Source organism: Coenobita brevimanus, chromosome 22 (genome assembly GCF_032717465.1).
Source record: "Coenobita brevimanus isolate Jiangsu-jjx chromosome 22, ASM3271746v2, whole genome shotgun sequence".
In the NCBI taxonomy this organism is placed as follows: Eukaryota; Metazoa; Arthropoda; class Malacostraca; order Decapoda; family Coenobitidae; genus Coenobita; species Coenobita brevimanus.
In genome coordinates, this window is record NC_136975.1 from 35370387 (window position 1) to 35382602 (window position 12216).

The 12216-nt window shown below is 39.8% G+C and overlaps 1 protein-coding gene across 1 annotated transcript in view; it reads right to left on the minus strand.

The window, feature by feature from the left end:
- Positions 1–1009: 1009 nt before the first annotated feature.
- LOC145392381 (neo-calmodulin-like) overlaps positions 1010–12216 on the minus strand; it is a 144637-nt gene continuing 133430 nt past the window's right edge. The window contains exons 4-6 of the mRNA XM_080266783.1: positions 10236–10371; positions 7364–7512; positions 1010–1847 (exon numbers count right to left, since the gene is read on the minus strand). Coding sequence (XP_080122909.1) covers positions 1816–1847; positions 7364–7512; positions 10236–10371 — 317 coding nt within the window. The 3' untranslated portion in view covers positions 1010–1815. The remainder of the gene's footprint in view (positions 1848–7363; positions 7513–10235; positions 10372–12216) is intronic.

Here is a 12216-nt window from a genome sequence, read left to right on the forward strand (position 1 = left end):
ACAGAGTTTACACTCCACACTGACAATTTTCGACCCACTCATCAAGCATAAGCATGCAGTAGGCGCGAAAAATTTCACAAAATTATATGTGGCTCTTCCGGAATGTACGATGCAGTCTACCTATCGGCATTTCCGGAATGTGCTATGCAGTCGAAGGGTTAAAGAAGCACCGGTATTTGTATTGGGGGGTTTGTGGGTAAACTGTGAGGTGGACGTGGAATTTGGGTAAGCTGTGAGAATGTGAAAAGGTAATGCATTTGGAGAGAGTTCGGGTGAGGTATATTTTGGAATGGAAATACAGTATTAGTGAAGTGTGAAAGCAATGAAATATATTTAGAGGGACTTTTATTATGAAGGGAGTGTGGGTAACATGCATGAGTAAAGAGTATGGGTACACTCAAAGGGAATGGGAATGGAGACAAAATGTTTGGGTGTTGATACAGTGCAAGCACAGGAGGACTCAGGATGGGGCGTACAGATGAATGGCATGTGGATATGATATGAGGGTGGAAGGGATAAGCGAGTGAGGTGTAAGACTGGAGCTGAAGTGTAAAAGAGTGAGTTAAGGTGTACAGGCAGAGAATGAGTGTGAGTGGGGCATTAGGGAGTTTGTGCGTGGTTATGACGGTAGAGGCAGCCCGTCTCTGGAAGCCTTGGAGTAGCAACATCTCACTGCAGTTTGTATTGCTGAGCAACATGGCATTACACATTATGTATTTCCTAATGTATGATTTAAATGTAAGAAGTTATTTGGTTAATAAATCAATTTCTTTACCAAAAAGTATTATAATAATCGAATGCATATATATCCTGTATATATATATATATATATATATATATATATATATATATATATATATATATAATTCATATATATATATATATATATATATATATATATATAAATATATATATATATAATTCATATATATATATATATATATATATATATATATATATATATATATATATATATATATATAATTCATATTTATAAATGTGTGTAGATTCCAGCAATGAAAGTGTGAAGTACTAGAACTCTAAAATATGATTTAGCGATAGATATTATATACTGACTCTGATATATAGACCGGTATATACAGTATACTGATTTCTGTAATGCACTTTAATTACATTTACCTCTTCAACAGATAAGTCAACCTTGGTGGACAGTGTTCTTCCCTATTTACTTCACAACATATAAATCAGGACAATTACTACTTTATAAATGAGAAACTTGTCTGAAAGATCTGCCAAAAGGATGATGATTCCTTCCCACCAGTACCTACTGCTTTCATATTATCCGGGCACCAACATTCTAAAACCAGACATCATCATCATAACACACACATCACCACCTCGACAAACCACTAACTGCCATTTCTTGTGTAGATTAGTAAAAAGCAAATCTTCCCCTTTCAATACTAGTGAAAATTATTCTTTTGATTTTCAGTACAGAAGACTGACAATGGACCATCATGTGATAACTTCATATGAATAAACAAGATTTTCGTATGGATGCCAAATGGTAATGGAACTAGAAAATTACACTGTTCAGGCTTTTACAGATTTTCTCCTCTCTTCTGATGATCTTACTAAGGAGACATTTTTTGTGTGTGTGAACAAAAGTTAAAACCACTCGCTGATGAGGCCACTAGAGTCACCATTGTTAGTCTTCCATGTGTTTTAAGAGGGCATTTGATGTAACAAAATATATCAGGTAAAATAATTATACAAAAGTACAAAAACCCTTTATGTACACGACAGTATTTGTGGTGGTGGCCTGGGGCGGTGGAGGGAGGGGGTAGGAGCAGCTTAGTGCTTTCTTGCAATGATGTTCACAAACTCTGCAAGGAAAAGAAGACATTAGTTTTGCCACAGATGAGCCACAAGCATGTACAGAATCATCATTATTTGTCATCATCATTATGCCAACCGTATTTGCTACCTAAAGATGGGGTGAGGCAAGATCCAGAAACAAAGAAAAACATGATTGTGAGAAAACTATGAACAGCGAGCCTAGCGAAACTGGCCGTAGAACCATTCACATATTCATATGTTCAGAATCTTAGTTCTGCCCCCACAAGAATGAATAATAAGCTGGTAGCCAGCAAAAAAGCCGCTCTTTCCATCAATGGCAAATCAAAACTGAGCCAAAGTCAAGATCCATTAATTTCAAGCTACCTGGTCACACTTTGTTACTAAGTCTGGAGGTAAGAGAAAGACAGAATAATGAATTAAGAAGATAGTTCCAGATCTGCCCAGTTACATGTATAAAGGACCAAGAATACTTATTAACTTTTGAATTAGAGATCTGGACAGAAAAGAAGTGACTGTGTTGCTAGACAGGTGCTGTGCACCCACCACAGTGAGGAAGGGATGAAAGCAGACAGTTCAGATGAACAGTGATCATGGAAATAGCGATAGTAGAGAGATAGTGAAGCAACACTGTGACGAAGAGAGAGGCTGAAGGGAGTCAGTAAGACAAGGGGTGCCGATGAGACAAAATTAATTTGATTCCGTCTTGAGCTGCACTGCACAGAGGAAAAAAAAAAAGGTAAAAAGGCAGCACTGCTCAGAGGTAAAGAATGTTCTGAAATGGTTTAGCACACTCAATCTCTGGGAAACAGAGTTAGCAAGGGAAGTAGAATAATATTTGTTTTAAATGCCATGTGTAGAGGATGGAAAATGATGTAAATCTCCATACATTCTCTGTCAAACCAGTTTTATCTCATGTCAAATTCCTGGCTTTAATAATGTCCATACCTAACTTTCTCACTAACTCGTATCATATCCATCCACCATTTTGTTGGCCACCACACTTCCCACTTGCAAACTCATTCACATGTACAGTACAGGTACTCATTTCACCACCCTGCCTATATTCAATCTCTTCATGTGACCATATCATTTAAGCACTTTCCCTTCAACATTGTAATCAATAGGTATTATTGTTCCACAGCTTTCTTGAATTGCTATTATTCTCATGCTGTTCACTCTCTGCAGACAACATTTATTCCTTAACAGCCATATTTCCATAACTTCTAGTCTTGACCCTTCACACTCATGTATACCAAAATTATCTCACAATCACACAATAATTTGAGCATCAATACACCTTCAGGTAGTCCTCTTGTTGTCTTTGTACTGAGACCTCTGTTTCATATTATAATATTCATAGCACTGGCCACTTTTTTTTTTTCCTTTAGTCACTCTGTTTTCTGCTTCATTTACACATTTACTTCTGTTTTTTGTGAATTCCCTGAGGTACCAAAACTGTTTCACCAGTTTAAGTCCTTCCATTTAGCAGTACATTACATAAAAAATCACCTCAATCAACAACCACACCTCTGCAAAAACTCTGCAAAGTAAAGAGTTAATTCAGCTGGTGAATCTGCTAACCCAGACCTACAGATCTGGTGCCATTATTCCTTTCTGCTAAAAAAGTAAAGAATAATGTGAAGGGTGCCTTAATGACTGCCCACTGCTCATTCCTCTTGCAAAGTAAAAGTGACAGAGACGAGGAGGAGGTGTCAGGGAAGAAAGAAGTGTATATTAATACGACATAATGGGTAAATAAGTAATGAAAAATGTCTAAGTAAATAAACCTGTGTAATTACCTGATACTGTGTGAGTATTTGTCCTGTACAGAAAATATAGAATATGGAGTATACAGTATATCTCGTTCACTAATAAGAAAGCGAAAATAGAACTAAAAGGAGACAGGACAGCAGGCCTATTCATCAGACTTCAGGGAAGTGGCCGATATATTCCATCATTTGCCATTTGTGTCTTTCAGGTTTTAGGCTCTATTTCTTATTTTATCAACTTTTCACAACACAGCCACTTCAGTTGAAAAACTGACCATTATGAATTGTGTCAAGTTTAAAAAGGGATGCAATCTTATCGTGTGCATTGCTCAAACAGCGATTGTGTGTGTGTATGCGCCAAAGCAAGAGCGTGCTAGAAGAGTGAGAGAAGAGTTCTGGACAAATGTGGAAGTGTGCATGGAAAAGTTTGGAAGGAATGAGAGAGTGTTTTTGATCGGTGATATGAATGGTAAAGTTGGGAATGTGAAGGTGGATGGAATAGTTGGTGAGTGGGGTATGCCTGCTGAGATAGATGAGAATGGGGGTGCATTAGTGAACATTTGTGCTGGGAGGGGATTGGTGATAGCCAATACCCTCTTCAGGCATAAAATGATCCACAGGTATACATGGCGAGTGATGAGAAGGTTGGGTGGTGAACTGAATGAAAGGAAGGCAATGATTGATTATGTGTGTGTGGATGAAAGGATGCGAAGATGTGTAATGGATGCAAGAACTTATAGAGGCTGGGGGAGTGGACTTTCTGACCACTACTTGGTGGTGGCCAGAATTAGGATTCAAGTAAGATGGAGGAATAGAAGAAGGGAAAGACGAGAGGAAGGAGTAGTTGCAAGGAGAGTGGGAAGGTTACAAGAGGATGAGAAAAAGGCAGAGTATAAGAGAGAAGTGGAGGAACGATTGGACAAATATGAATTGGAGCAGATGGGAGACATGGAAGGTGTGTGTAGGATATTTATAGAAGAAATATGTGCAGCATGTGTTGTGGTGTGTTGAAGGAAGAGAAGACGGAGGGGGGTGCAAGGAACAGTATGGTGGACTGAAGAGGTGAGACAGGCTGTGGCACAAAAGAAGAAAGCATACAATGAATGGATGAGAAATAGAGGCGTGGAAGAAGTTGAGAGGCAGAAGAGAGAGTTATATGTAGAAAGAAAGAGAGAGGTGAAAAGATTAGTAAGAGAGAGTAAGAAGAGAGTGGATGAGGAATTTGGAAGGAATTTGAGTGTAAAGTGGAGGGACTGTAAGAAAATGTTCTGGAAAGAGGTGAAAAGAGTACGATAGGGTTGAAGTGAAGTAAGCAGGGGAGTGAAAGATAAAAATGGTAGATTACTAGTGGAGAAGGAAGAAAAAGTGAACAGATGGAGAGAACACTTTAAGGAATTGTCGAACATAGAGGATGGAAGTAATGTGAGTATAAGTGGCTGGGGAATGGCTGGGAGAAGGAGGGAGGTGAGAAGACAGGAAGAAATCAGTAGGATAGAAGTTGTGGAAGCAATGAAGAAAGTTAAATCGGGGAAAGCCCCAGGAATTGATGGAGTGTGTGGTGAAATGCTGAAGCATGAGAGAGAGATAGTAGTAGAATGGATGTGGAAGATGTGCAGATTGGCCTGGGAGGAAGGTAGAGTCCCGGAGGATTGGAAGTCAGGTATAATTATTCCCTTGTACAAAGGAAAAGGGGAAAAAGAAATGTGTGGTAATCATAGGGGCATTTGTCTTCTTAGTATAATAGGAAAAGTGTATGGTAGGATACTTATTGACAGAGTTAGAGAAAGAACAGAGAAATTAGTTGGAGAAGAACAGGGAGGCTTTAGGAAGGGAAGAGGTTGTGTAGATCAGATATTCATTCTTAGATCTTTAGTGGAAAAGTTTCTAGAGAAGGGAAAGAAGTTGTATGCGGCTTTCATGGATTTGGAGAAAGCATATGACAGGGTGGATACACAAGGATTGTGGAAAGTATTAAGAATATATGGAGTGGATGGGAAGTTGCTGAATGCTGTGAAGAGTATGTATGATGGTGCGAAGGCTGCAGTGCGTGTGGATGGTGAACTAAGTGAATTTTTCTCTTTGAAAGTTGGGTTGAAACAGGGATGTGTCATGTCTCCATGGTTGTTCAATCTGTACATGGATGGGGTAATAAAAGAGGTACAAGGTAGGGTAGTGGATGTTGGAGTGGCCCTGGTGAGAGAGGATAGTGTTTGGAAACTCCCTGAACTGTTGTTTGCAGATGATACTGTGTTGTTGAGTGAAGACGAAGGGGAGCTGCAAGGCTTGGTGGATGAGTTTGGGAGAGTGTGTAAGAAACGGAATCTAATGGTGAATGTAGGGAAGAGTAATGTGATGGTCTTTGAGAGAGGTGAAGTCAGTGAATGTACAGCGAGGTTGGATGGTGAGGAATTGGAAAATGTGAGTACGTTTAAGTACTTGGGTAGTGTGATGAGTAAGGATGGAGGTTTGGAGGGTGAAGTGCTTGAAAGGGTACAGCAGGGAAGAAAGGTTGCTGGTTCTTTGAAAGTAGTGATAAGAAACAAGGAAGTGAGCATGGAAGTGAAAAAGTTACTACATGACAGTATTGTGATACCAACTCTAACATATGGAAGTGAAGCTTGGACGTTGTTGGAAGGACACAAATCAAGAGTGAGAGCAGTGGAAATGAGTTATTTAAGAGGAGCCTGTGGAGTCACATGGAGAGACAGGCTGACGAATGAGGATATAAAGGATCGTTGTGGTGTGGATGTGGATGTAATAGGAAGCGTTATGAGGAACACACTGAGGTGGTTTGGCCATGTCGAGAGGATGGAGGGTGAAAGACTGATGAAGAGACTGTATGTGAGTGAGGTGGAGGGGGGAAGAGGGAGGGGGAGGCCGAGGATGAGATGGAGGGATGAGGTGGAGAGGTATATGAGAGAGGGGGGTGTGAGTTGGGAGCAGGGCAGTGAAATGGCGGGGGACAGGGCGACTTGGAGGCAATTTGTTTGTGGCCACCCCAAACGGGATTGAGGCGTCTGGCAATAGATAGATTGATATTTGTGCATTGCTGTAATTTTGCTTCCTGAGCTGCACTTGGTTTTCTCACACATCCACTCACCACATTAGTCATTATTATCATCATCATCATCATCATCATCATCATCACCTTGTGCAGTACTGTATAGTAATGACCAACATCATCATCATAATTTCCTGCTACTTTAAAAGGCTACCTTATTTGCATTGCATAAACAAGTATTGTATATAGTAACAGATTCATATCCTACATGTTTTCAAGTGAGTAGAAGATACTGGATCCATACACTGCTTAGGCGAGAAATACGAACATAACAGTTATGAAGATACCTTTATGAGATAACCACTTACTGAGATACTGTACACTGTTTTACTCTGGTAAGATTTATCAAGTAGTTAGTAACTAAATGTAAGACATATCCATAAAGTCTTCTTAGAAGCTGTCATATAAGGTGATTAGCTTTGTGTTTATATGTTCTCAGTGTGTATACAGTAAATTCAACATCCTTACATTTTTAAAGTTGTTCATGCCCTTCTTCATTGTTATTTAGTTAATGAACAGTGCTGAATCCTTATTCCTCCTCTCTTACTAAGTGTTTCTGTTTGTAAGTCTAACTGATGTACAGTACAATGTTCTCCAATAAATCAAGTACAGTACAGTATGTTGGTTCTTCATCTGCTGTATATGGTACGGTATCCTAGTGAATGGTTAAGCTTGTTGTTCTCTTTTGAATTAAAAAAACTCAGCTTATCACCTTCATAGTTGACTTTGCCATCGCCATTAGGGGCCGCCTCCTTGATCATGTCCTCCACCTCCTGCTCAGTCATTTTCTCACCCATGCTAGTCATGACGTGGCGCAGTTCCGTTGAGGAGAGGTACCCAGAATTTTTCTTGTCAAACACTCTGAAGAGCCAAGAGAAAGTTAGTTACACATGTAAAAAGTAATGGTAACATTCAACCTTGTACAGTACTGTACTTGTGTGACCTCTTTTGGCCCAGGGTGTATGAGGGCCTTACTGCAATTTTATGAATTTTGAAAGGCATTGTACTATGATGATCAGAAGGTTGGTGTTGGGGGTTGCAAAGACAATATCAGATTTCTCCAAGAAATATTTTCCCTTACAATAGTGGACTATTGAATTAAGCTTGAATCTGAGGGGTAACATGGTTCTAATGACGAGTAAAACTGTTCATGATAATGTCCTTGCAGAGTCTACCATATGTAACACTGACAAACTTCCTGAAGTTGTGATGTAATGGATGACATGATGGGAACACAATTAACACATGAATGACCAGATTAATGAAAGATGTCATAACTAAGTACTGTAGACTGCAGCATAACAGTTGGGACTGATGAAAATATAAGTACAATGCAGTATAAAGTAAATGTGGCCAAACCATTTTTTATTAGATACAGTGTACAGTATAGGTAAACATATATACTGTAGATTGCTTAGATAATCTATTTTTTTAAACTGTTTTATGTCACTTGCATGGGGGAGCTGATGGTGCAGTGGCTGGCATCTACAGCCCACAGCTGGAGGAACCCCTGTTAGATTCTTGATCTGGTCAGGCTTGTGGACTTAGTTTGTTTCCCCCTTGCCCCTGTTCACCCATGAGAACAATATTGTAGACTTGGTTGTTTACCAACTACAGTACTGCAGGTCATTTTCTAGAGGTACAGTATACTGATATTAAAAAAAAATGCATGTTTGCCATTATGATCTCCATGCAGTCGATGTGTATATACCGTGTATCTAAGCTTTGTTTTTTGCAAGCCTGATATTTCTTTACAAAAACTCTTCCTTAGGTAACTACTCCAGCCACCCTCACTTCAAGTGATAAATAACAGCAAGGCCTATATGTAAGTAGCTTGTTGGACATGCATAGTACAAGGGGCACACTTGCCCCATTATGTGGCATTTGTCCCAACATGCAGAGTACCGGTACTTTATACCACCTGAGCACAGTATTTTAACAAGCAAGTTACCATACTTCCATTTCTCAATATGGACTGGGAAATTATGAAGGAATCAGGGCTACATTGGTACTCACATATGGAAATATTATTAACTGAAACTACTGTAGCTATCTATTCAATAAACATCATTTCCATATGTGAGTATAATCCTTTCACTTTACTAATTCACACCCCTATTAAATCAGGACACTGAGAAACTGTTATTTTGTTTTATAACCAAAGTGTCCACTCAAAAAACAGATATTGAGCTGGACTGCTGGGCTAAGTATAGTACTAAGTGTCTGAATGACTATAATGGGCAATTTCTGCTAACACAGTAAACTAAGGAACAGGATGTGTCTTGATTTCATAATGACTTGAATTATTTAAATGAGAGAATTATACCTACATAGGAAAACTGTGTTTATTGAGAATGTACACGTTTCGGTTCTACATTAATCTTCTTCTGGTATGAACTGAGAATGAACATTATGCATGTGTATATATACAGAGAGAGAAGTGGGGGTGGGGGGGAGAAAGAGGGAGGGAGGGTCACAGTAGGGTTAGGTGTAGATAAAAGGAAGGACAGGGAATGAGAAGAAGAAAGGTGAGGATGTTTCTCTCTCTCTCTCTCTGTCTTGAGAGAGAGAGAGAGGTAGGTAGACAAAGAGATAGATAGATAGCTTAGAAGACTAAAAGCATCCTAAGCCATCTAGCATATGGCTATCTGTCCACGACTCCTGTGGTACATGGAGACTGTACAGTAATGGGCTTTGTTCCTTCTGTGATTTATGTCCTTAGAGATACCTGTATAGAAGAGCTCTGATCTAGATCTCTCTGTCATATGTGACTCTGAAAAATGGATTGATGATAATGTTTCGCTGGGTGGCAAGTGAATACTGTACAATGAAACTGAAGCTGATATGGGTAGTAAGTCACAAAGTGTTATGTTGGTTGTGTTCCTTGTCTTTAAATTATGTCTCAGTAAGATTCAGTTACTGTATTCTAGTTCCACTGGGGAAATATGAACAGAGCTTAGAGCTATATAAAAAAAAAAAATCCTGTAAAGAAGAGGTTTCTTGGTTCTATTCACTACTTTTCCTTCATTTCGTTGCATTTTGTTTATAAAGGCTCCAACATGCAAGCATGCGTTGGCGTTGGTCACCTAATGGCAGCTCTCTGTGCTGCTTGATCTCTGGCAGACTCCCTTTTCAGTTCCTCATCCCTGAGGTCACAATGACCTCATTCCAGGCCTTTTTCAGTCTGCCTCTTGCAACCCTACCCCCAACGTTCACACTTCTCACTTTGTGCGCCCAACTGTCATCCCCCATCCTCTGCACATAACCAAACCATCTCAGTCTACTTCTCCTCATCACAACACCAATACACTCCAGTCCCATCCTTCCTCTTAACTCTTCCATTGTAAACCTAGCCTCTCCCAGGCTTCGCATTCATGGATGCACTGCACATCCACCTAATCATGTCATTTCTGTATGTTTGAGTCTGCAAATATCCAAATTCCTATACTGCCCAGGTCTCACTACCACACAGCATTATACTCCTAACACATGCCGCATACAAAGATCCCTGTTTAATTTTAATGACATTTTCACTGTCGGTCAGAAATTACCTATACTCCTTCGCTGAAATTAATCCCACTCACTTGAATGCCTCCTTTAGCTCGTCCTCGTTGCCAATGTCCTTCAATTTCTTGCTCATCATTTGCAGGAACTCGTTGAACTCGATAGTGCCATCAGCACAAGTCTCCACTTCACCCACTAACTTCCTCAGCTCCGTCTCTGATGAAACACACACACGTACACAGTGGAATATGGTCATATTCTAAGGGTTTTGGAGACTTTACAACACCTCTTTCTTAGCAAATATTCTGCACATTTCACCTTGTCACCTAAAATATTGACGCAGTCATCAGTTGATATTAAAATGATACATGTAGCATACGGTGCAATGTCAAGGTGCCTCATTTGTTAAATTCCTGTGGCACCTAGAATACAATGTTGTAGGTGGTGGCGACCATCATCCACTCACTTGATGTAGTGCTGCCTACTCCTTCCTTAGCCTTTATCATTCTTTTTCTGTGCCTGCCCTCCTCTCTTCCTATTTCTCCCATCTTTCCTGTCACTTCTTATTGCTTTCTTTCCTTTACAGGTGGCTTTACATTGAGTGACAAGCCAAATGGTTTCCTGTAAGCCAGGAAACCATTTACAATGCTGGGTGGTAACCATATAACCAAACCATAAATGTTCCCTACGTGTCAACAAGTGGGTTGGTGGAGGGTTAGTGCCCCTCTTCATAAAACAACTAACTCGAAGTCAAATGGCCACCCCTTAGGGGATTATGGTGTCTGGCAATAGATAGATAGACCTAGAATCTATCTATCTATCTATTGCCAGATGCCATACTCCCATAAAGGGTGGCCATTTGACTTTGAGTTAGTTGTATTACGGGGAGGGGCACTAACCCTCCACCAACCCACTTGTTGACACGTATGGAACACGTATGGTTTAGTTATATGGTTACCACCCAGCATTGTAAATGATTTCTTGGCTTACAGGAAACCATTTGGCTTGTCACTCAATGTAAAGCCGCCTGTAAAGGAAAGAAGAGCAATAAGAAGTGACAGGAAAGATGGGAGAAATAGGAAGAGAGGAGGGTAGGCACAGAAAAAGAATGATACAGGCTAAAGAAGAAGTAGGCAGCACTACATCAAGTGAGTGGATAATGGTCGCCACCACCTACCACAATACAGCCTTAAAAAAAAAAAAAAAAGCTGAACATGTTTGTATCAAGGTTAATGTTTAGTTACTAGTCACTGCAAGTATGTCGTTGAAACCTTATTCACATGTGAACTTTAACAAATGAACAGACTTGGCTGCTTAAAAAAAAAAAAAAAAAGGCATGTAACAGTAAATGGGCAACAATTACCATAAAGTAATCATTTCTAGCAAAAAGAAGGTACGTTTATCAGCTCAAAGTCTGAAAACAGAATTAGGATCAATTGCCATTAATAACTCAACATTTTGATTTACAAGAACTTTATGCAAAAATTTTTGCACTCATTTCTTTATCCCTCCTGCAACAACCAACACAGCAAAACTGCAGCCTCGCTCCATAACAAGGACTCTCTCAAACCTAGAGGCTCACAGCAACTTCAGTACCATAGTTACCCCTAGCTTTCTGTAATTGGTTGCTAGGTATCACATTCAGTTAGAATCTCCTCCTTCTAAACAGACTGCCTAGCTAACCCTCAAGCTGTGGTGTGGGAAAAACCTTTATGATAAACATGATCATTTTTAGGTGGTAGCAGCCATCATCCACTTACTTGCACTGGTTACTTCTTCGTTCACCTTTATCATTCGTTTGCTGAATGTCCTCTTTTCCTATTTCTTCCATCTTTCCTGTCACTTTTTGTAACTAATTTCCTTTTCACGTGGCTTTACATTGAGCGACAAGCCTAATGGTTTCCTGTAAGCCAGGAAACCATTAAAACGCCGGATGGTAACCATATAACCAATCCATACGTGTTTCTTACGGGTCAGCAAGTGGGTTGGCGGAGGGTTACTGCCCCTCCCCGTAAAACAACTCAAGGTCAAACATTCACCCCCTACGGGATTATGACGTCT